At 43.7% G+C, this 26202-nt stretch overlaps 1 protein-coding gene across 1 annotated transcript in view; it reads left to right on the top strand.

The window, feature by feature from the left end:
- Window positions 1-26202, top strand: part of IGF1R (insulin like growth factor 1 receptor) — a 314344-nt gene that overhangs the window by 229865 nt on the left and 58277 nt on the right. The window contains exons 3-5 of the mRNA XM_032252821.1: window positions 15173-15485; window positions 21038-21183; window positions 24289-24433. Coding sequence (XP_032108712.1) covers window positions 15173-15485; window positions 21038-21183; window positions 24289-24433 — 604 coding nt within the window. The remainder of the gene's footprint in view (window positions 1-15172; window positions 15486-21037; window positions 21184-24288; window positions 24434-26202) is intronic.

Raw genomic sequence — 26202 nt, 5'->3', positions numbered from 1 at the left:
AGGGTCATGTTCTTTAAAGATTGACAGAGCTCTTCTTTTCGGGGAAGTAGGGAGCCCAGGGACATCGTGATGTGACGGAAGCCCTGGGCTCAGAGGCTGGGAACCTGGGTATCTAACCCAACTCCTGTGAGTGGTGTGGCTTTCATCACTTTGGTTCTCTGGTCTTCACTTTATCTGCCAGATGGAGACATTTGACTGGATGTCATGTTCTTGGGTTACTTTCAGCTACAGAATTTGATGACTCCTTCCATTGGGCATTCACCTAATTTCAAAGATGCTCCCTGGCTGGGCCCTGCAGTGAAAGTGAAGCGGAACAGAGTGATACAGCCAGTCTGGGAGTGGGGGGTGGGCCCTTCTTTTCCCCTCACTTTTTAGGCCTTAGGTGAGAGCTCCTCTGGGTGAATGGGGAAACTGAGAAACCATTCCCTTTTTCAGAGTGTTCCATTTAACAAGCATTGCAGAGCCTGGCTCCCGCTGCAGCGAACAAATGCTGACTTCAGCCTTTACCCTGAGTTTCAGGTCACACTGATTGTTTGCAAAACATGTTCTTTTTTTGTCACTTGCCAGTACTTGTTCTCTCTGTGAGTAAAACACAAACATATCCTCAGGGATGCTGCAGGAGGGTTTGCAGCTCTGGGGCTTCTGCACTCTGGTCTCCCCAGGCCCTCGGCTCCAGGGTGAGGATGCTCTGGGATCCCGGGAGACAGCAGTTGTTTTGATTCCTTGAATCTTAAGGAAGTTCCTGCAAAGCTTATTTCTTTGAAGAAGATTTTTAAAAAACTCCTCATTAACGTTTTCAGATCCTTGTTTTCAGATTGTTCAAGTCCAGAATGTTGGATAAGATTTTTGAATAGGAGATTTATGCTTGAGATTCCTTTTGGTTTCTTTCTTTTTTTTTTTTTTTCTAAGTGACTTGGCCAGTTTGGGTTTTTACAGCATTTCAGGAAAGGGTTAACAAGTTAATTTGGGAAGCACAGTCATGTGTTATACAAGTTGCTGTCTACTGATCCCTTTATTTAGCAAGTAAACTGTACACATTCCCGTGGTCTGCAAAGCATGTGGATGCATGGGCAGTTACTGGAGCTTGCATGCAATTTGACTCCTTTATGTGTATGAACTTTTTTTTGCAAATGGCTTCAGTGCTCAGACCAAGAATGGAATGAAAGATCATGTATGTTCTGCACTGCAGAGCTACTTGATTTGAAAAAGTTATTCTAGGTGTGAATTCCTGCATCTTTCAAAGCGAATTCCTTCAATCCCTGAAAATCAGCTAATGTTTGGGAGGCAATGAAAAGATGAGGATGTGGGGTGGCATGAAGGCTTCCCCAACAAAAAGAGATGAGAAGCCCACTGTATCTTGCAGCACTGTGCTGGAACTCTGTAAGCGTGATCTCCTTCAGTTCGGCCCGGAGTGGTCAGATAGTTTGCCAGTGGCATAGGATGATGACCGGCCTCATACCCATGGCGTCTGAAGGAAGAGCCCTAGAATTTTCCACCCTACTTTTTAGTAATAGTAGGCTTTGTCATAATCAGCTTCATGTTTCAGCTTTCCTAGAACCGTAAGTGATGTTGGGTGGGCTGGCAGCAAAATAATTCACTTAATAGTTTGAATGATAGTCTGGAATGAGCTGAATACTTAAACCCAGGATATAATAGTAGATATTTAATAGTTCAGGAATCGAATAAGAATTTGCTCTCAGATGTTTCCTAATTAATTGGAAAAAGCAGAAGGTTTCTGGAAAGCCATCTCCATTCGGCATTTACAGTTGAAATTCACTCTTTCAACTAGCATTTTACGCATGGGGTGCCTGTGTTCTTCATTTGAACCCAATTTTACCTATCTACAAAAAAAAAAAAACTATTAAGAGTTAAAAAAAAGAGAAAGTCTTGAACTTTGAAAATTTTCATCCATGTTTTATAAAGTATGGGGTCAGAATTTTTCCCTAGTTTAAACTGAGGAAATGAGAGTTGCCATCAATATTGGATTTGTACTGTCAACGTGGGATTTTAACACTGTGTGTGTGCGTGTGTGTGTGTGTGTGTGTGTGTGTGAGATGGAGTCTCAAACTGTGACCCAGGCTGTAGTGCAGTGGCACAATCTCGGCTCACTGCAATCTCCGCCTCCGGGGTTCAAACAATTCTCTTGTCTCAGCCTCCCGAATAGCTGGGACCATAGGTGTGCGCTACCACACCCAGCTAATTTTTGTATTTTTAGTAGAGACAGGGTTTCACCATGTTGGCCTGGATGGTCTCTATCTCCTGACCACATGAACCACCCGCCTCAACCTCCCAAATTGCTGAGATTACAGGCGTGAGCCACTGCACCCAGCCGATTTTAGCATTTTTAATGCATCCTGGCAAGGTTGCTATATTTTTATCAAGTGCACAGCCCGACTACCACCACCTCTACCACCCACAAAAATAAAAACTAAGCAAAATAAAATATGAGCCAACAGAATTCTGTGGGGATGGCAAGTGTTTTGTTTTTGTTTTTAGTGGTAATCTTTGCGAGAACATTCCAAAGATGATAGTTTTGCATTTGTATGTCTTTTTTCCTGAGGCACTTTTGAATCATCAGATAGATTAAATATAAATTCCATATATTTTTGAAGGTGGGAGTGTTCTGTGGTACAGTTCTCCAAAAAGCTGGTTCTTATAAGGCTTATGTGCTAATTCTATTAGCCAGCATGTATGATTATCTGGGATACCCTGTTCCCCTCTCCATCCTGGATTACAGAGTTTACTTTGAAAGTCTAGTTGGTCTTTGGTGATTTCTACACAGTGTTAAAGGTACTTTATCTTCAGGAGACAGGGCCAGCAATCAGATTTGATGTTGGAAAAGAGTAGCATAGCATTTAAGCATTATGTATCCTCTATCATAAATGCTTACAGGTCCAAAAGTATGCCATCAGGAAGTAACTAGATCAAAGGAGAGGTGACCAGAGAAGTTGGAAAGGTAAGAAATAGACAAGTTTCAAGGTTACTGATCTGTAGCTGTTGCTGTCCATGCCTCTTGGCAGGTCTAATTATGAGGGGCAAAGGGACCATGAGGGAGAATGAGAGACTGACTTACACATAAGGACATTTTATCACCAAGCCACCTGAAACAAAAATTTAAAAGGCACAGTGCTGTGTTTAAAAAGCATATCCTTCTTTAAGAGCTAAATTTAAATACCGAATACAAACTTAAGATCCAAGGAAGAAAATGGACCCCAGGACACAAGAGAAGGTAACTTAAGAGGTAATGCAGATGGTCAAGAGATACGTGAAAAAGATAATACAGCCTCACCAACAGCCACAGAATTGAAATGAGATGCCTGTTTCTGTGTCCGACGTTAGGAAAGAAAGAAGAGGAGTAGCAGCCATATTTTCAAAGATTTGCTACTCTTGAGGTTCTGTCAAAGAACATCCTGGGGCCTCTAGAAGGCTTTTTAAAAAGAGACTTTCACAAGTGATTGTGCAAAATTGTGAGGTCACCAAATAGGTGTGCATCCTCCTAAGAAGGCAGCATTGGAGGAGCTGTTCTTGTTCATTTATTCAGCGCCTGTGAAGAGGCTTCTCTCGTGCATATACACGTGTTTTTACATTATTTTATATGTTATATACACACAGGAACTTAGATTTTTACCTGCACATGTGCATATACATGTGTGCAGGTAAAAATCTAAGTTCCGCAGGTACTGCAAAAAAATCTACCTCCCCAGGTACCTCGTACATTTAGCACGGTTTCCTGGTAAATAGTTCTGCTGTTGTTGACAAAATTTTATCCCAAACATTGCATACTCTTCTGTAATTAGTAGTTTCCCTACAAGTGGCTGTCTTCAGATTAGTCATTTAAATTATGCTGACATAAATGATTATGTGTGTGGCAGGGGCTTTTGCATGGGTTGTTGAAACATTGCACCTTTTGGACTAACAGTTTCTACCAAAACAGGCATTTGCCGATAGTGACATTTGCAGCTACAGTGGTGTGGCATTGAGCTTCTAAGCGTATGTGTAATACACAGCATATCAGTGGTATTGATACTTTGGTCAACACAAGTCAGCCATGTAATTGCCCGGAAGTGGACCCTAACCCTGGTTTTAGGAGATGCAGCCAAAACCACAAAGCTGGAGGCCTCTCCCTCTGAGCTTGGCCTCCACTTGGTCGAAACAATCCCCAATTTGTCCTTACAGGACACAGACCTGCCTTGTTAGGAAATCAGCAACATTTAGGAGCCCACAATACCTCTCATAACTCTGTGTACAGTAACAGAGAATGGAAATAGGGCTGTAAGCACGAGCAACCAGTCAAGTTATAAATATAGAATACTCTCTCAATTCCACTTCAGTTAGTCATGGAGGGACAGTGTGAGTTTTATAAACTTATAAGGAATATACAAACAGTTCCAAATTTAAAATAGCTTGAAGTAATTTTTAAGTGTGTGAAAAGAATATTTTTTCCACCCTGTCCATTTAAGCATCTGTGACAGGCAGTATTAAGTGATGGGTGTCTTTATGTACACATGCCTTTTGCCTACAGCACTGGTGAAGAGTTGCGAAAATAGTCTCCCATTCTGCAGTAATGTCTCCCTTCTTCTTTGTGGAAGACCCCCCTCCCCCCCAAAAAAGGGCCCGGTACGGTGACTCACATCTGTAATCCCAGCACTTTGGGAGGCCAAGGCAGGTGAATCACAAGGTCAGGAGATTGAGTCCATCCTGGCTAACACAGTGAAAACCCGTCTCTATTAAAAATACAAAAAATTAGCTGGATGTAGTGGCACACGCCTATAGTCCCAGCTACTTGGGAGGCTGAGGCAGGAGAATCCCTTGAACCCAGGAGACGGAGGTTGCAGTAAGCCAAGATCACACCAGTGCACTCCAGCCTGGGCGACAGAGTGAGACTCCATCTCAAAAGAAAAAAAAAAAAAGGATGGGGGGGGGATGTGGGTTGTGAAAGAGACACTGTATGTTCATGCGTGAAGAAACGCAGCCCATCATGACCTTGCCCCACCATGCCGGAGCAGGGCCCATCCAGCCTGGACTCCACAGCGTGGTTCTTCACTGCCCTTGTCCTTGATTTTTTTTGTTGTTGTTACCATTATAGCTTATCTCTCCCAAATTTGTAAATAGGCTTTGAATATGGGTTTAAAAGAAAGAATTTGGGGATGGTTTCAAAGTACACTAGAATATTTTTAAAAAGAATATTGTTTTACAAAAATACAGTGATAATAAAAGAAGTAGAAGGTCAAATTCTGCCCCCAGCCCCTTCTTGATATTGGACTTGATTCCTTTGCTTTTCCCTTGCTGTCATCTAAGGAGGTTTTCTGAGATACAGCATCCAGTTCCTCTGCCAGGCATTTCTGTGAAGATGAAGCTCATTCCTGTATATTATTCTCCATTATCAGAGCAGGTGTCCTGCTGACTCGCAGCAGAGGGGAGGCACACGGGGGTGAACATTCCCTGACAGATTGGATGTCTCTCTTTTTCCCTGGTATCAAAGAATGGCACAATTTAGTCACTTTGACAGAGTTATCAAATCCTTTTTCCTTTAGAGTGATTCTAGAATGCAAATAGATTCTGAGGTCCAAATGAGCCTCTCTCCACCAACCTGTGACCAGTGTACCTGTGGTTTTATCACTACACATTAATAGAAAGGTTTGCAGGGCTTGTCTTCCCATGATGTGAATGATAAAAGTCAAAATTTATGAATGAAAATAAAAAGGAATGAAGTACTGATATATGCCACACCAGAGATCAATCTTGAAAACATTGCCTATGCTAAGTAAAAGCAGCCAGTCACAGAAGACACTACCTGTTATCTGATTCCATTCATGTGAAATGTTCAGAATAGGCAAATCTATAGAGACAGAAAGTACATAGTGATTGCCTAGGGAAAGTGGGGTGGGAAGCATGGCTTATGGGTGTTGGGTTCTTCTTTGGGGTGATGAAAATATTCTAAGATTAATTGTGGTGGTGTTTTACAACTCTATGAATACACTAAAAGCTACCAAATTGTACACTGTAAATGGGTGAATTATAGGGTATGTGAATTATATCTCAGTAAAGCTGTTGTAAAAAATGTGTGAAGGAAGGGGAGAAGTCATGTGACCTGTACCACCCCCAACAGCCCAGCTGGAGGACGTTCCTGAGCCTCCTGCTGCTTCTCAGCCTTTCTGTTAATTCTGTGCATTGACGGCTGCTTTTTCTTTACCCTTACTAATTAGCTCTCAAAACCTCTATTTAATAATGATGCTATTTATAACTTTCCTCCTTCTGGTTTCTTGCTTGCCCCTTTTGTGGTGTGTGTTTGTTTCTCTTTATTCTCAATACTCTGCCCAGTGGCGCATGTTGGTTCCGGCGACTTTAATGATCCAATGGGCGCTGTCAGGCGATTATTTCTTTTGCTCATTAATTAAATGTTCACAGATACATTCAGCAGCCAAACCTTGTGGCATGCCTTCTGTCCCAGACAGTAAGAATCTGCTTGGAACTTGGATATTTCTGTGAGCCTTGATTATATGTACCACCAAGGGGATGGCTTAGAACTAAGTTTTTTCTTCTTCTCCACAGCAGACTTTTGTTCTTTAATTTCACAAACTTGGCAGAGCCTGTAAGACATTGTAGTGGTACCACAGACAGTTTTCCCTTGATGCCCATGGGGGATTCGTTCTGGGACTTCCCACAGATACCAAAATCCACAGGTTTATCATCAAGGGTCACTGCTCCATTGCAACAATGGAAGCAGAAGCTCCTCTCATCAGAGGCAGTTACTGCAGCATGTTCTATAGGGCCAATATAACTCTATATAAATGACTGCTTTCAGGAGACAGAACAACAAGACCCAGAAAGACTCAGTGACCCACAGAGCCAGTTCCACCCAAAGAAGTCTTACTAATGAGATTAGATAATGAGAGTTCATTTTCTTCATCAATTCATGTAGCTCAGCAAGACTGAAAACTCTGCTTGCAGGAAAAAAAAAAAAAAGTCCTTGAGGGTTCCATTTGCTGGAGCTCAATAAATAAAGAAGGCTTAGTGGTTACATGTTATCTCCCGAGCTTCACCTGCATGCCTGACCCTTTTCCAGAGTGTCATGTTTCCTGGGTTCTGTCCTTCAGACTAAGTTCACCTCTTAGTGTGGTGGAGAAAAGGGTGCTGTCTTTCTTCCTGATGGATGCATGCTGAAAAGGAAAAGTAGCATGAGATAAACTCCCACAGCCCCTTCCATTTATTTGTTTATTTAGAGATGGAGTCTCACTCTGTTGCCCTGGCTGGAGTGCCACAGCGTGATCTCGGCTCACTGCCACCTCTGCCTCCCAGGTTCAAGCATTTCTCCACCCTCGGCCTCCTGAGTATCTGGAACTGCAGGCGCGTACCACCACACCCAGCTAATTTTTGTATTTTTAATAGAAACGAAGTTTCACCATGTTGACCAGGCTAGTCTCAAACTCCTGACCTCAGGTGATCCACCTCCCTCAGTCTCCCAAAGTGCTGGGATTACAAGTGTGAGCCACTGTGCCCGGCCACCCCTTCGTTTTAGACAATAGAAACAGGCTGTGACCACATACCGCCATAAACATTGTGGGGGAAGAGGTTGCAGTCAGCAGTCAGGGCGATCTGTGTTTGAATCCCTGGTTTGCAATTTAACAGCTGTGTACCCTTGGTGCCACTATTTGGTCATCTGCAAATGAGGATAATGATACTGCCCCCTTGTGATCATTAGGGGGATTAAATTAAATGCAGAAATACATGTAAGATGCTTAATGTGTTGCAAGGCATATGGAATATACTTAGTGAGTATTAACTGTATGTTAATACAAAGCCCTGTATTCAGAATCTCCAGTATAAATTACGTTGATATAATAGACATTTAAATAGTTTCTGTGACCAAGAATACCTAGGAATGTCAGGTCACTAGAAGCTCAGAGTGAGCCAGCAATGTTTGATGATAGTTATTCTTTTTTTTTCTTTCGAGACGGAGTTTCGCTCTTGCCGCCCAGGCTGGAGGGCAATGGCACAATCTCAGCTCACTGCAACCTCCCCTCCCGGGTTCAAGTGATTCTCCTGCCTCAGCCTTCCCAGTAGCTGGGATTACAGGTGCCTGCCATCACACCTGGCTAATTTTATATTTTTAGTAGAGACAGGGTTTCTCCATGGGCCACCGGCTCCCTGGAAAAGCAGCAGGGCACACAGCCTTCCTGAGAAGCTCCCTGAGGGAGGGGGTCTTTTTATTGTCACTCTGGTTAGTTTGAAGACCAGAAGGCAGCAGGGACCAACCCTTGGCTGAAAACTCTGCCTTAATGCTCTGGGTACCATGTTCATGAGACTTCGGATAATTCCACAAATACATTATTATCATTATCTAGACTTAGCAGCAGAGAAGGGTGAAACATGAGTCTGGGAATTCACAGATGAATTTCTTTTAAAGGAATGGGGTATTCTAAAGGAGTGAAGACTCCAGTGGGGGCTGCCAGGCCCCTGTGAACAGTGGTAGCCTTGGTTACAGTGTATGCTGGGATCTGTCCTGGTCCCACAGGCATCCTCAGACCTCCCCCACACCCCACCCACAGCCCCCTCTCCATCCATCTGCTGACCACACCCCAGGACATTTGCTGCCCAGGTGGCGCCTGATTGCATCCATACAAACCGCACACCAGGCATTTCCATTTGGATATATATGCAGAAACAGCACATCCCAGCAAATCTTTCCATACACCTCAAAAGAAAAGTTCTGTACCCTTCCACATGCTCCTGGATGTATCTTGAATCTACCCTGTTTTTTTTCATCTGTGCTGCTGTCCTCTTGATCTGGGCCACTGTGGCTAAAATGCACATCTCATGATGTACCTCCCACTTCAAATAGTCCCTTTCCTCTTAAGAGTCCTCCAAACTCCTATTGCTGGATTAAAAGGCTGTTTTGGGCTCTCCCTGCCTCAAGGTGTACCATCTTTCCTCCCAGTCTCCCCACCCCTCTGTCCCCAGTGTTTCCATCCTTCAGTCGTGCCAAGGTTTTGTTACCTTTGCTTCTCTTGGCCCACACTCTCTGTCAGCTCTGCCAGCATCCCTGTGTACCTGCTAGCTCCTACTCCCTTTTCCAGCTTTGTCCTGGAAGTCCCTTCCCCTGTCAAGCAGCACTGATAAGCCCTTTGCTTGCTATTGGCTTATATTCCCACTGCTTGTCCTCATGCTGTGAGCCCTGGGAAGGCTGGGCCCAGTCCCTGAACCTGCCACGTCTGCAGGGCGTAACCTACCTGAGGCCTGACTGGCAAAATCATAAGAAGCGTCTCTCATTCCTTCAGCTGAGCTAAGTCCTCTTTGGAGAAGAATGCCCACAGCCTGGGTAGACTTCTGCTCGGGCTGGGGGAGGACCCTGTGTGTCAGATGACTTAGAGCCTCTCACTTACCCTTCCCTCCTCTCCCTTTCCTTCTCCTCCCTATGTTGTTTGATGGTCTGTTCCTCTTGTGGCAAGGCAAGAGAATCATAAAATCTCCCTGGACCATGTGTCCCTCTGATGCACTTTGGAGGTTGAAGCTCACTTTCGTGAAGTTAGGAGTAGCTGATCCTCCTGCATAAGGATGCGTGATTGCTTAGTATGGAACAGCGGTGTGTCACCTAGGGCAACCCAGAAATAGCTGAGATGGCCGTAAATTCTTCTGTATTTTGATTCAGAAGCTTTTCGTTATTTGAACATCCACAGAATAAGTTCTTTCCTTTAGAAATTCTCGAGCATAAAATGGTTTGTGTTGTAAAATACTGTGGGGCCAAGTGGCCCCGCTTTCATGTTTTGTTCCTTGTGAAGAGGTTGAGTCTTCTGTCTTTTCTTCTAGTGGGGCACTTTATTATCATGTGCTTTCTTTTGAGAGAGAGTTTCACTCTTGCTGCCCAGGCTGGAGTACAATGGTGCGATCTTGGCTCACTGCAACCTCTGCCTCCCAGGTTCAAATGACTCTCCTGCCTCAGCCTTCCAGGTAGCTGGGATTACAGGTATGCGCCACCATGCCTGGCTAATTTTTGTATTTTTAGTAGAGATGGGGTTCACCATGTTGGCCAGGCTGGTCTTGAACTCCTGATTTCAGGTGCTCCACCTGCCTCAGTCTCCCAAAGTGCTGGAATTACAGGCGTCAACCACTGTGCCTGGCATATGGTATGCTTTCAAAAATGGTTTCTCAGAGCTAATGATGATTTTTAAAACTCTGGCAAGAACAAAAACAAATGGTTTTTCAAAAAACTCTAGAAATAATACATACAAGGACTCTGGAGGAGAGTGTTAAAGGCTGGTATGTGTGACTCTTATTCTCTACCCCCAAGGAAGAAAAAAATGAAGAGAAGGAGCTTTTAAATGCTTTTAAGGAGCTTTTAAAATCAGTGCCTGATTTTTATGTGATTGCGACCCTGAACCAATCTTTTCAGTGGTGGATGAGGGACATGTTGTTAGCTTTTCCAACAATTTAGATGGGTCTTTGTTTTTATTGCTGGTCATTGTAAAAATTCCAAGGAATAGAAAGATCTCACTGGCAAAATCAATTTGCTCTTTCCTCTGTATATTTGCTAGTTTATGGCAGCTTCTATTTTCCTCCTATTTTTAAAAGTTGAAATGCCTTTAATTGCCCTGAGTGTGTTTATTCATGCAGCCAGAGAAGACGGCCCTTTCCTTTCGCCCACAGCGCTGTACTGGAAATTTGGTACTAGATGAAATTCCCAGTCTTGGCGCTCACGTGGAACAGCCATCCATCTGCCGGCGAGACACTGCCCGGGGCTTTTCAAGAGATCCCTTAATGGTCCTGAACACTAATAATATTTATATGCATTGAGATGAGACAAAATTTACAGCAGGCTTCTGGCGCTGGCTCCAGGACTCTCTGATCCCATACTTGCTCGTGTTCTCTCCCGTTTGCCTCCTAGAATCCTCTCAGGTTCTGCTTCAGTGAGGAGAGCACGGTGTCCATCTCTGCAGTAGCACCTTTTTTTTTTTTTTTTGAGACAGAGTCACTCTTCCGCCAGGTGCTAGGCTGAAGTGCAGTGGCGAGATCTTGGCTCACTGCAATCTCCACCTCCCGGCTTCAAGCAATTCACCTACATCAGTCTCCCGAGTAGCTGGGACTACAAGCACGCACCACCACACCCAGCTAATTTTTGTCTTTTAATAGAGAAGCAGTTTCACTGTGTTGGCCAGGGTGGTCTCCATCTCTTGACCTCTTGATCCGCCCACCTCGGCCTCCCAAAGTGCTGGGATTACAGACTTGAGCCACCAGGCCTGGCTTGTTATTTTCAACATTCTTGAGTTGTTACTACTGCATTAATAGCTACTTGATCTTAATGTCTATTACACATCACTTTATATAATATTTTCTTTACATTGTCAGGAAAAGTGATTCTGCAAGTAGATGTTGGTCCCCCCAGTTAGTCTCTGACAATGATGGTAAGATTCTCAATCAGTGTTGCCTTCCTCTAATGACAAAGCATGGTGATGGTGATGTTTGCAGAGCAGCCTTTGCGGACTCCAGTGCTCTGAAATGGATGTATGCTCAGTACTGCTGGCACATGCCTGATGAGCAGGAATGTGAGCATTGCTTCTGTAGCCAGCTTTATTGAACCTTGCAGATCTATTACACAGCGTGAATTTTGTGGGGAAAATAGGCTGTGAGTTTGCTGTCTTCCAGCCTGGTCCCTCTCTCCTTTCAGCCTTGCCCTCTCTGATCATCATGCCCCCCACACTGCTGGTAGGTAACCTTTCTGATACGAAAATCTGGCCATGTTGCTCCCTTGCTTAAAACCTTTCCTGGTTCCCTGTGATCCACAGTTGGTTAAACCCTCTCGGATAGGCCTTCGGTGCTCCATGAGCAATGGTCCCTGGCCGCCTTCATTAATACCCAGCCCCCGCACCCATAGTGACGCCATTGCTTTTACACGAATTGACATGTGATTCCACCTGTGGTGTTTTTATTCCTCCCTTGCTCATCTTTCCACTTCCGGCTCCACAAAACCTTCTCGGCACCCAGAGGCCCGGGAAACACCAGGCTGCTCCACTCCCTCCTGGAGTTACTTGCTGTGTCGTCCGTTCCTTGGGGACAGGATTGTTACTGATCCGGCGTGCATCTGTCTGGCACACAGGTGCAACACACCTTAAATAGTTGCTCAATGGATAAAGGAAGAATAGATGGAATTATATTCTGTTGTTACCAGTTTAAAAACATGAAATTGGGATGCCCAATTTCAGTGTTGCTTCAGATCTTGGACCTTGAAGTGACCTCTGTAGTGAATAGATTTGAAATTATTGCTTTCTTCAAGTGAGGGTTTGATGATGTGTGTGTGTGTGTGTGTGTGTGTGTGTGTGTGTGTGTGTGTGTGTGTGTGTACAGCAGATATGCTAGGTTTGTAAATTCAAATTTTATCCTCTTCAAGAAAGTCACCTTGGTAGACAGCATTTATATCCCGACATTTTAGGAACTCATAAAATGCATACTTTTTTTGGTGTGATCAGAGATGGGTAACTCCTTATTACTTGTGGGTTGGAATAGTTTTTGGAAATAGCCTGGAGTCATTTAGAGCCAATCCTTATCAACAAAATGGCATAAACTGACAGGAAGGGTTTTCTTCTTTACTTTATGGATAGCTCTGAAGATATATCTCAGGGATTAGTTCAGTTGCATATATGAATAGCAGTAATTGAAACAAGATGAAAGTGTATTTCTCTCACATCTGAAGAAGTCTGGAGTAAGCAGTCCAGGGTTAGCCTAGCGGCCCCACTCTTGCAAGAGACTAAGCTCCTTTTACCTTGCTTCACCATTCTTGATGTTTCACGTCATGGTCCAAGGTTGGTACTTGAGCTCTAAACACTAACTAGTGCCTTCCAGCCAACAAGGAGGAGATGGCCATGCCCTCTGGGTTCTCAGGAGTCTTCCAGGAAGTTCTAGTCACAAAGTTTGTTTATACTTCACTGGCCAGAATTGACGTCATAAGACTACTAGCTACAAGGAAGGCAGGGAGATGTAGTCTGTAGCTGGATGGTGATATTCCCAACTAAAAATTACTGAAAAGGACAAGAAGAATAAATAATGGAAGGCAACCTGTTGTTTCTGTCAAAGACTTCAAAAGACAACGTTGCAAAATTATTTTAAGCTTGACAGTATCATGACAGTTTTCTTCAGAGGTGACACTATTCATTGGCATGTCCAAGTTCTGACATCTGTTTTCAAGTTCACCTATTTGCAGTGAAATAGGAACCCTTGGAGGCAACTAGTGGGTATGTAAACTGGTACAAACTTTCCAGAGGGCAGTTTATCTCAATAAGATTAATTCTGGAGATTGATCCTAAGAGACACTAAGGGTACTCACGAAGATTGCTTTGCTGATTGCAATAATAAAAAGTTGGGGTAAAGAAAATACGTTTTAGGTGGGGACAGGTGTAACTTATGATATATTTTACAATGGGATGTAATACTGCTGTTAAATGTTTGTGGAACTCACAATCTTTTATGCCAAAAAAAAAAAAAAAGCTTTCAGAATGGCTTATCCTTTTTATAGATACTTGTATTTATATGTCCATGCACATACATAGGAAAGGACTGGGGGGTCCGCGTGAATATATTAATAAAGGGGTCCCTTGTGGGTAGGTGGACTTAACATGTTCTTTATATTCTCTTTTTTGTGATCTCTGATTTTTTTATCATGTATTTTTGTTACAAGAAAAAAACAAATTCTAGAATCATCAGTATTGCATGTCAGAGTCAAAAACATACACATTTAAATAATTTTGTATTGTTTTCCAATCCAGGGATAAAGTAGGAAATGTATAATGCAAACCAGATTTCATATTTGTTGATTTATATTTAATTTACAAGTAAGACTAACAGCCCACAGAGTGTGGTCATGGCAGCACTGTTAATGGAGATTGAGGCCAGCTCATCCACTTGGGATGTGCACTGTGGATCTGTGCCTATTAGACACTGATGTAACTTTAGCACACGGACAGGCTTAGCGGAGATGGCTTCTAATATCCTGCCGTGCCACAGGCTCAGAGGTACTGCTCACCCACCTGTCAGAGGCACTGAAACCCGAGCAACTCCATCTTGAATAGGAGCTAGGTAAAATGAGGCTGAATCTCCAGACGGTGAAGGCACTGTAAGTCACAAGATGAGATTAAAGCTCAGCACAAAATACAAGTCGTAAAGCCCTTGCTGATCAAACAGTTGCAGCAAAGAAGTCAGCTCAAACCCACCAAAACCAAGATGGTGACGAGACTGACCTTCGGTCGTCCTCACTGCTGCATTCTTCCCAGCACCATGACAGTTTACAGATGCCATAGCAATGTCTGGCAGTTATCCTTTGTGGCCTTAAAAGGTGAGGCATGAATAATCCACCCCTTATTTAGCATATCATCAAGAAATAACCATGGAAACGGGCAGCCAGCAGCCCTTGGGCTTCTCTCTCTATGGAGTAGCCATTCTTTTTTCCTTTACTTTCCTAATAAACTTGCTTTCACTTTACGGACTCACGCTGAATTATTCTTACGTGAGATCCAAGAACCCTCTCTTGGGGTCTGGATCAGGACCCCTTTCCTGTAACACACCCATGTTCTTGGACTTGAGAATGCCCTTCAGACATGGTGACTTCTTTGTCATCTAACAGGTTAGGATATCATGGCTTACTTGGAGTAAAACCTTTGATATCATCTAAGCTGACAGAAATTTTCCTAAAGTCATTTTGAATGCTACCATCTTTAGTGTAGTTTAATCATTTTCAAAGTAAGCATTTCTGCACTCTGAGGCTTTCAAAGAGTGTTCAGTAAGGAAGCTATTTGAAATGCCAAGTGAGCAGAGCACAATGCCTTTTAAATTACTGATAAACCATAGAGTTCCTGTAGGGCTTCCTTCCACTGGTCACCCATGCCTGGGCCATCCTTCAGATGTGGGTATCATCTCCCCCATTTTACAAATGAGAAGAGAGAGGATCAAGATCGCAGAAGCTACTGGTTTATCCCGGGCCAAACACAGAGTTCCTAGGAGAGACTGGACTTTGAATATGTCTATGCTCTGCAGGTCTCTGTGGGATTGGCAGGGCAGCGGTGGGAGAGAGGATTTCGTAGAGTGCTGGCAGTAGCAGTGAATGACCCAGAAGGATGCTGGTCGGGCCCAGAGAAGGATGGTGCCGCCCCTGCCTGCTCTCACCTCCGTCTCCCCTCTGTCTCCACAGTGTGTCCGAGTGCATGTGGGAAGCGGGCGTGCACCGACAACAATGAGTGCTGTCACCCCGAGTGCCTGGGCAGCTGCAGCGCGCCTGACAACGACACAGCCTGTGTGGCTTGCCTCCACTACTACCACGCCGGTATCTGCGTGCCCGCCTGCCCGCCCAACACCTACAGGTTTGAGGGCTGGCGCTGTGTGGACCGTCAGTTCTGTGCCAGCATCGTCAGCTCCGAGAACTCGGAGAACAACAAGTTTGTGATCCACGACGGCGAGTGCATGCAGGATTGCCCCTCGGGCTTCATCCGCGACACCACCCATAGGTCAGTGGCGCCACAGGGTCACTACCTGTCCTCCCTCTCCCTGCCCGCCACCCTAGCACAGAAAGGGAGATGCACGTCTGTAACCCCAGCACTTTGGGAGGCCAAGGATGGCGGATCACAAGGTCAGGAGTTCGAGACCAGCCTGGCCAGCATGGTGAAACCCTGCCTCTACTAAAAATACAGAAAATTAGCCAGGCGTGGCTGTGCACACCTGTAATCCCAGCTACTCTGGAGGCTGAGGCAGAAGAATTGCTTGAACCCAGAAGGTGGAGGTTGCAGTGTGCGGAGATCTCGCCACTGCACGCCAGCCTGGGCAACAGAGTGAGACTCTTGTCTCAAAAATTGAAAAAAAAAAAAAAAAAAAAAAAAAAAAAAAGGTAGACTCTGTCGGTTGTTTCATCTGGGTGCAGGCATCACCCTGGGTCAATTTGAGAGGGCTGGCTTACCTTAAATGTTTGGTGAGATTCTGGGAACAGTTGGCATGGCTTACCACCCCCCGCACCAGTTTGTTTTATATTCTGTTTTAAGTGCATACTGCCTGGTCATTTGAAATTAAGTATTTGCTTGCTGGTTTCCATACCCGGAGTTCATGGTCTCTCTGGGTACTTGTCAAGCTGCTATCTAAGAGACCAGGGGACTGGAGTTTTAGATTTTCCTAGTCTGGGTGCTGCTAGCTGGGTGAGACTTCAGAAATGCAAGAGAAAAGACAGGCCAAGTGCCCACCGCCATCCTTGAGACCAGTAAGCAGACCTAAAACATTTTAGTGCAAGAGCTAGCAGCAGCTCAGAGGAAGCAGCAGCTTAAAATAAGCGGCATTTTCCATCAGCACTTCCTTCCTCTCACCCCCTCTACCGCGACCCTCCCTCATCACTCATCATGTCCTTCATTTTCCTTCCCAAAGTTTGAGACTTCACTTGGGAAGCAAAGAAGCTCCTTATGGCCGGGCATGGTATTTCACACCTGTAATCCCAGCACTTTGGGAGGCTGAGGTGGGTGGATCACCTGAGGTCAGAGTTTGAGACCACCCTGGCCAACATGGTGAAACCCCATCTCTACTAAAAATATAAAATTTAGCTGAGCGAGGTGGTGGGCACCTACAATCCCAACTACTCGGGAGGCTGAAGCAGGAGAATTGCTTTAACCCCAGAGGCGGAAGTTGCAGGAGCCAAGATCGCACCATTTCACTTCAACCTGGGTCACAGAGCAAGACTCCATCTCAAAAAACGAAAAAAATTTCTTAAACAAATGGCATCCCATTTGTACATGCCAACTGGACTTCTACAAATTTGTCATTGGTTTATGCTTTTGAAAATAAGATGTCAGCATTGTTTAAAAATGTAGGGACTGTAACTCTGAAAATAAAAGAAGCTTGGAGATTTGGGGTTGCTGTTCCCTCTCCTGGAGCAGAGTAAAGAACTTTTAGGAGCTCATGCCTATAATCCCAGCACTGTGGGAGGCTGAGGTGGGAAGATCCTTTGAGCCCATAGGTTCAAGACCAGCCTGGGGAACATGCAAACCCCATCTGCACAAAAGATTAAAAAAAATAGCTGGGTGTGACCTATAGTCTCAGCTACTCAGGAGTTGGAAGTGGGAGGATCACCTGAGCCCTTGAAGTCGAGGCCGAATTGAGCCAAAACTGCCGACCAGTGGTGCAGAAATGGAAAAGAAACCCTGTTGCAAAAAAAAAAAAAAAAAAAAGTGAGCTCTCTTGTGGTGGACTAAATGCCTCCTTCATAATTAGCACCAGGGGCCTGTCTTTCTGAGTCTTCCAAAATCTATGCTACAAATACAAAAATATTATCAGAGAAGTAAATGTTAATTTTAAATACAATTTTTGCTGCACTTTATAACTACACTGAGCACGTGTTTATAAAGGGGATTCTTTTTCTAGTGTATCAGTTGGAGATGCAGCTGCTACTGTAGGCTTACCTTCAAATCAAAGATAAGACATTCTTTTATAGTATTAGATGTAGAGCAGCTTTCTGCCTCTTATAATTTGTATAGCCATTAGAATAGTAACAAGAAGAAAAAAATTACTCTGAATACTTTGAAATGATAAACGGGCCAAGGACGTCAGTGAGCTGTAGAGGATCCATATTGGGTCCAAAATCAGTCTACAACATTGTCCTCACATTTTGCTGGCAGCTTTCAAGTGTAAAAGGGCTTTTACTGGCACATCTCGGGCCCAGGGGCAGTGCCTGCAACCAAGTTGAGGCTCAGCCACTATTTAGACGTCACTTTCCTCCTTGGGGTGGGGTTAGGGGAGTGGTAGCTTGTCCATGAACTCAGTGTGTTATCATCTTTGTTTTGTGAATACATTTTCTTATGACATTTGGAGGCCTTCAGTCATTCTGCAGCTACCAGAGCCGTGGCAGAGTGGGAATGCCATCCATGTGACAAGTGTTTCTTCCGCTGTGGCGCACCCTCAGAGAACTGAGCCATTATTTTCCCTCTTCATTCTAACAGTCCAAAACTATACATCTACCTTTTTTTGTTTAAAAGTAAAACACTGTAAAGCATAATAAATTCCCTTCTCTCAGCCTTTGAGGCTTAACAGTTCTTTTTAAATATTTATTTTTTTCATTTTGTTTATACCTTTTCTATACTAGAATGGATTTGAGGAAGCTTAATCTGTAAACATGTTATCAGAACACATGTCCTTAGAAAAATATTCTTTAAGTGCTTTATGAGTCCTAGACTTTCTACCAAAGACGATTGGTTCAGTTTGCTTTTTCTTTTATTTTCTTTTTTAGAGATAAGATCTGGCTGTGTTGCCCAGGCTAGAGTGCAGTGGCATGATCATAGCTCACTGCAGCCTCACACTTCTGGGCTCAAGTGATCCCCCCACCTCAGCCTCTCAAAGTGCTGGGATTACAATGTGAGCCACCCTACTCAGCTTCAAATTTTTCTGTTTGAGTGAAAGACGGAGAGAAACTAAACATATACTTATGTTACAACCCAGCAGTTGTAACCCTGGATATTTCAGAGAAATGAAATTTGTGTTCACACAAAAACATGTACACCACTGTCTCTAGCAGCTCTATTTGTAATAACACCAAACTGGAAATCACTCAGATGTCCTGTGATAGGTAATTGGTTAAACAAACTGTAGGACATCCACACCGTGGAATTCTATTACTCAGCAATAAAAAGGAACAAACCATTGAAGTACGCTACTTGGATGGATCTCAAGGACATTATGCTCTGTGAACAAACCAACCTCAAAAGATTCCATACTGTATAATTCCATTTATGCAACACCCTCAAAATGACAGATTATAGCCAGGTGTGGTGGCTCACGCCTGTAACCCCAACACTCTGGGAGGCTGACATGAGTGGATCACCTGAGGTCAGTTTGAGACCAGCCTGCCCAACATGATGAAACCCCATCTCTACTAAAAATACAAAGTTTGGCCAGGCATGGTGGCTCACACCTATAATCCCAGCACTTTGGGAGGCTGAGGTGGGCAGATTGCTCGAGGTCGGGAAGCCAACATGGCAAAACCCCATCTCTACTAAAAATACAAACATTAGTAGGGTGTGCTGATGGGTACCTGTAGTCCCAGCTACTCAGGAGGCTGAAGCAGGAGAATCACTTGAACCCTGGAGGGTGGAGGATGCAGTGAGCCAAGATGGTGCCACTGCACTCCAGCCTGCGTGACAGAGTGAGACTTTTGTCTCAAAAAAAAAAAAATACAAAAATTAGTCGGGCATGGTGGCGGGAACCTGTAGTTCCCACTACTCCAGAGGCTGAGGCAGGAAAATCACTTGAACCCAAGAGGTGGAGTGAGACCCTGTCTCAAAAAAAAGAAAGAAAGAAAATGACAGATTACAGAGATGGAGAGCAGATTAGTGGTTGCCAGGTGTTAGGGACACTGGGGACTGGATTGGTGGGGGGGCAGTGAGTATGAACAGGTAGTGTCAGGGAGAGCTTTGTGGTGATGGAATAGTTCTATATCTTGATTGTAGTTGTGATTACACAAATCTACACAAGTGATCAGTGACAGTGCAACATACACACACACACACATACATATGCACGCACGCAGTGTTAATTACCAGGTTTGATACTGCATTATCATTGGGTTAAGTTGTAGTAACCATTGGAGGAAATTGGGTGAAGGCTATGTGGGACCTTTCTGTAACTTTGTAAATCTTTGCAGCTTTTTGTGACTCTGTAGGTATTTAAAAATAAAATGTATTTTAAAGGGAGAGTGGGGGTTTGTAGGGTATGTAGGCAAATTAGAAACAACAGAAGACCAAGTAAAAAATTGCTGAAGGAAGCCCCGACCCAGCCTAGAGATGAGAATGTTGAGTGTGACGGTAGAGAAGGGAGGGCTGTCTCCATCTGTGGGTGGGTCCAGTCCCTGAGGGCCCTTTGGAAGCAACGACCCCCACTCTCCACAACACACAATAGGAAAATATCAGAGAAGTTTTGTTTACTTGTTAGCTTTTAAACAAAAGAGAACCCTACATCTTTGTCTTAGATGCAAAATAACATACACGGGTAGAGGGAAGGGAAATTAATAAAAAAAGCTATACCTCGTAGTGTTTTTCTTGAATGTTTTTACTCCTCTTCATGAAATTTAAGAGATGATTTAAGAACAGTAATGTACATATAGTGGCTCCACCACTTACCATCCTATTACATACGCATCACATAAGGTCATGTCATTTGTCTTGTTTGGAAATCGATCCAACTTTCTGACCCTTGTTCTATATATAACTATAGATGCCAGAGGTTCAGCTGCTGGGTTAGCATTTTGTCTGCTATTTCCTAAATACTGGTAGGTAAGCAGGGAAAGTGCCAGCCTTACTTGTCGCTGACTCTTGGTGGTTTGTGGCATGTTCAGGATAGCATTTGAAACAAGAGCTCATTACAAAGTAATGGAAATCCCTTGCTTTTATTGTGTATGCAGTGCAAACAACATTTGGATCAATTTACAAGTTTCTGCAAAACACTGTCAAGAAATAATTTCAGTTGTGCTTTAGCAAGAAAATAATGGATCTGTGCTGTATCGCATGCCTTTTGGCATCCCGCACTGGGCTTTGCCAAACCACTGACTTCAGGAGCTAGACTCCCCTTAGGCAAACACACGACAGTCCCTTTGCTGTCCCTATCATCTCTCCTAGCTACTCCCCCAAGTGCACAGGCCAGCGTCACAATATCAGAAAGCAGCTCTGTTTTCCTCCAGAACCCCCAGAGCTTCCTTTCTGCAGCATTCTCTCTCCCACATGGAACCAGCTGGCTCACCAGTCAACAGCCTATGATGCACAAATGCCTTGAGGATGCATCATGTATTTTGTCTGGAAGCAAGCAACACGCTCTTCCTTCGTAGACTCTTTCTCCTTTTGGTTGCAATTTGAGTGGCTTATCTTGGGTGGGCTTGAGGATGAGATACCATGTGACCACATGAACACTTCAAAACGGTTCCTTTCTCTAATGCATGTTGTGATAACAACTAAAAAGCATATCCTTAGGATTTTTGTAATGCAGGAAGACAGACTCAATCATGTGTGTTTTTGATTGTAGTGTTTTTTTTCTTCAACAGCATGCAGTGCATCCCTTGTAAAGGTCCTTGCCCCAAGGTCTGTGACGAACAGATGGCAAAGTCCATTGATTCTGTTACTTCTGCTCAGATGCTTCAAGGATGTACCATCTTCAAGGGCAATTTGCTCATTAACATCCGACGAGGGAGTAAGTATTCCATCCCACTGGAAGAATGGCTAGATCTTATGGCTTTCTTTTGTTGATGGTTTTCATGCTCCCGAACCTGAGTCACCACTAAAATATGGGCTTAAACAACGTGGTGTATAAGCCTCATGCATGACGTCTCTTCTTTGAGTTTCTCCTCAAAGATAAAAACAGATCGAAAGGCAGTGTTTTTTAGCCATTGGCACATCCTTTCTTCCTGTAAAGAGGGTCATCACTCATCTTTCTGTTAGTCACATCATGCATAGGAGAGGCAAGCCGTGACACATACATATCCCAGAAGAGACAGTTGGATCAGAGGTGTGACTCAGCAGAGACCAGATGTATCTAAATCCACACATCTTTCAAGCCTAAAGAGTTTTGATTACTTGAATTTAGTGAGAAGACTGAGGGCAGTTTAGTGATATCACGTTAAAATTTACTTGTGAGAGACAAAGGATAGAAGTATGTGTCATTGTGTACATAAAGCTTCAGTCTCACCTGTGTACAATTATCTTTATTTGCAGTAGATGGCATTCCTGGTAAGTTGCTTCTAAGCTGGATTGTGCAAAGGGTTTCCCACTGACTTAGCCTGTGATCTCTTCACTTCTTTGGTTTTTTTGTGTGGGTTTTTTGGGGTTTTTTTTTGAGACACGGTCTCACTGTGTTACCCAGGCTAGAGTCCAATGGCACAGCCATAGCTCACTGTAACCTGGAACTCCTGGTCTCAAACAGTCCATCTGCCTCAGCTTCCCATGTTGCTGGGACCACAGGCACTCACCACCATGCCTGGCTATTTTTTTTTTTTTTTTAAGCAAAATCTTGCTCTGTCACCCAGGCTGGAGTGCAGTGGCATGATCTCGGCTCACTGCAACCTCGGCCTCCCAGATTCAAGTGATTCTCCTGCCTTAGCTCCCGAGTAGCTGGGACTACAGGTGTGTGCCACTACACCCAGCTAATTTTTGTATTTTTGTAGAGACGGGGTTTCACCATATCAGCCATGATGATCTCGATCTCTTGATGTTGTGATCCACCCACCTTGGCCTCCCAGAGTGCTGGGATTACAGGCACGCGCCACAATGTCCAGCCATGGCTAATTTTAAAAATCTTTTCACTTCTGATTTTTAATTGCCAAGGGCTTCTAATAACAGTGCCTTAAATTCCCTGCCACTGGAATCACTTGGTCAAGGTACTAATAGTTTTATAAGCTAGAATAAATAGAGTAAAAAGGCTTTGAGGTTGACAGGAATTTTTTGGGGAAATCTTTTCATGAAGAATTTTTTTACAGTTTGAGGGGGAAAATGACTAATTTATTCTGATAATTTGCTTTTCCTTCATATTTGTTAAATTGTATTCTTAAGGTTTAGAAAGGACAGAAACAAGTTTTTGCTTAGTTCTTCTGAATTCTTTGATATCTCATATTGTTTTTCACAACACCACCCACTCTCATCTCTCCACAATGAGGATAATTGTGTTCCTTCCTCTCTAGGGCTTCCTTACTCTCATGGTACTTCCGAAGTTTAATTCTTTTTGCTGTGTCTGCATTTCCTCTTCTACTTTTAATTTGCTTATCCCTAGAGCATACCTTTCGAGTGCCTAAACCCTTTTATCTTCTTGTCCTGAAGATAAAATTTTAATCTGTGAATTAAATCCATGGAGAAGTATCATTTCTGAAAGAACTGGTACATATTCATACATGATGATGAAGTGTGTCTTCCGGTTTATGTCCAATGCAGGAAATAGATTGGATTTGGGAAGATGAGAGATCTCATTAGAGGGGAGATTTCCTGATCTTGACTAAGAGGCATGCTTCCTGCCCCATGTTTAAAATTCAGGATCTCTTCCTTAAAACATCAGCTGCACACAACCTCTCATCTTTCTAACTTGAATTTCCCTTTAATTTTTATTGGAAAGCCATTAAATTAAATTAGATGTAGGGCTTTATCCTTTAGTACCCTTATTATTTTATTTTTATCAGTTCAAAGCAAAATGGAGCCTTTTATTAAACACATCTTTAGAAATCATATACAGTAAAATCTCATTAATTGAACCAACCTCAGTTATTATAGTCTTCATTATAATTTTGGCATTAGTTGAACTGAATTTTTTTTATTTACTATGAGAAAAAGGTAGCCTAAACAAGATGAAAGGAAACCTGTTGCTTACATATTATGTTTGTACATCTGTATTAGCAACTATTTTTCCAACTACTTTCTAGTTTTAAAAGCAATACATACATATTACAGAGAACTTAGCAATGCAGAAAAGAATTTTTAAAAATCACCCACAGATAGCTATTGTTAACATTTTGGTATATTTTCTTCTAGTTGTAGTAAAAAGGCACCTTTAAATATAGACCCCTGTATCTTAGGAATTATAAAGGCAGCAAAGGCAGTTCCTAATGAGACGGAGAAAATGTTGATTTAGCCGTGCCCTTGTACTGTGGAGGCCATACTGTCTGTTGACAGAGCATATTAAAAGACGTTCCCTACATTTGTCGGCCTTAGCTAACTGGCAATCTTGTATTTATGATTTTACTTTTTTTTTTTGTTTGAGACGGAATCTCGCTGCGTCGCCCAGGCTAGAGTGCAGTGGCATAATCTCCGCTCACTGCAACCTCCGCCTCCCAGGTTCAGGCGATTCTCCTCCCTCAGTCTCCTGAGTAGCTGGAACCAAAGGTGTGTGCCACCACGCCTGGCTAATTTTTGTATTTTTTAGTAGAAACGGGGTTTCACCATATTGGGCAGGCTGATCTTGAACTCCTGACCTCGTGATTTGCTGGCCTTTGCCTCCCAAAGTGCTGGGATTACAAGTGGTGAGCCACCACACCCGGCCTGATTTTACATTTCATTAATCAGCTTGGGAGCTGCAGTATCCACCAGCCTCCTAGAAACTTGCTTCCCCTACGTGGGAGGCCTTGTTCCCAGAGTGGTTGTTGAGAGTCAAGCCAGGGAAGCTGTTTTTGTCCGGGAATGGCCAGTCCTGTGCCGGGAGCCTGAGCATCTCAGGGGCACCTGCCATTGAGTTGTTCTCACATGTGTTTGTAAGAATCCAAGTATGTCACCCTCACACCAAGTGAGCACGCAGTGACACGACCCCCTTTCAATGTAGATAACATTGCTTCAGAACTGGAGAACTTCATGGGACTCATCGAGGTGGTGACGGGCTACGTGAAGATCCGCCATTCCCATGCCTTGGTCTCCTTGTCCTTCCTAAAAAACCTTCGCCTCATCTTAGGAGAGGACCAGCTAGAAGGGTAAGTGCCCCACATTTAATGAGTGGACGTTCTCCTATTATGAAGTGAGCAGCGTGCTTGTAGAATTGTATTGCTGTGGTAAGAGCCCTCCCTGCCTTGTTAAATAGAAGAAGCAGCTGCGGTGTTGCCCGTGCTGCTCCAGTGGGTCTTGGGTAGAGTCATGATTCTCTGTTCTTAGAAGGCTGCTGTTTTGGAAAACAGAGAGGTTCTCACACTTACTGCATTGTGCCTCATTAGGCAGGGGTTGCGTGTCTGACTGTGACCAGTGAGACGGCAGCGGGGGTACTTGTGGGGCTTTTCTGCCAAGGTGACAGCAGTTGGTCTGGAGTGCTCATCTCCCTGTGAAATCATCGTTTGCCTGACCCTCATCTGCCTCCGGATGCTGTACTCCACTATGCACAGCTACTCCATCTTTTAAAGTATTTGAACTGAGAGCGTTGGAGGCACGTGGATGGTTTGTTTTGTTACAAAGAAATCTGGATTCACAAGATTGTTTGTATTGATTAGTTTATAGGATTTGAGCTATTGATAGAATTTTTGCCTTGGCACAGGCCCGCTTTGTGATACGGTGTTTAAAATAACCGTGGGCTTTTCACTGGAGGATAGAAGCTGGTGCTCATTGCGTGCACAATTGCTTTCCAGCCGCCAGCCTGTGTACTTTTGCATATGGACTTTTCTCTTGAAACGCTCCCTTTTAAATACGTCTCTGGCCTGACTTTAAGCGAATGCTTTGAAATAAAAGGAGTTATCAATTAAGGAGTGAATTCGTTCTAAAGAGAATTTGGGGAAATAATTTGAGGCGAGAAGGTCATGGGAAAGGTTGTCCTCGCTGATTTATCTGCCCCAACTGGATAAAGTTACTGCATAAGGGTTTCTTTATAGCCTCCCTGTTTTTCTCAGACGAATTCTTGGTCAGTCTTAAATTCTTAAAATTCCATCATCTGATACAGCTAAGGAGAGGTGGCAGCTCTTCATTCCATGCTTGAAAAGCACAGTGTCCTCCCCACTGGGAACACCAATCCTTGAAAAACTTCTTTCTCATTGCAAACCGAAGGAGGGTGCCACTGCACCCAGCCCTAGCCTCTCAGCCACTTACCTGGCAAGCTGAGGCACTACCACTTTAAGGTGATGATGATGTTTGTTGTATTAAATTTTTAAATGAATTTTTTTCTCCGCTCTTTTTTTTTTTCTAAGTAGGTTTGTGTTTCTGGAATCCTGGGTATCTGTGATTAGTAGCTGTCAAATATTCCTGTTGCTTAAGGATATACCTTTTTTTTCCATACTAAGCAAATGATAGACATAGAGGTGAGTGCTGAGAGGAGAGTTTAATTAATTTCTATTAGGAATTATTGTAAGATTACCTTTTCATGGAGTGTCAACTAAGTATTATGCACTGAAATGTAGCTAGAAATTAAAGCCTGATTTGTATTTACAAAAATATTTATGATGTCTTTCTCATTATCTGAAACTTGCATAAAACCTGAAGTATCAGCAAAGTCTTTTTAAGGATGCATGCTTTCCACTCAGGTGTTTGGGAGGCTTCCCAGGTAAGCTTGGGCCCCTGGCCTCCAGGGGAAGGGAAAGTGAGCCTTGGGTGTTCCCTGCTGCTGCTCCCTAGTAGCCCAGCAGCCCCAAGAATGTTGGCTCCAGCCTTCCATTCCTGCATGCTGCTTCTCGGAGGCTCTCTCTTGAGTTAGGGCTCTTAAGAATCTTTCACCTCTTGATGGGAGCTGTTTTCTCTCACCCTGCCTTCCTGGCCCATGACCAAA

The sequence above is a fragment of the Sapajus apella genome, unplaced genomic scaffold, assembly GCF_009761245.1.
Source record: "Sapajus apella isolate SASKATOON/1434 unplaced genomic scaffold, GSC_monkey_1.0 scaffold80, whole genome shotgun sequence".
Classification (NCBI taxonomy): Eukaryota; Metazoa; Chordata; class Mammalia; order Primates; family Cebidae; genus Sapajus; species Sapajus apella.
Note: the sequence above shows the minus strand (reverse complement) of the source record. Positions and strands in the feature narration are given on the sequence as shown.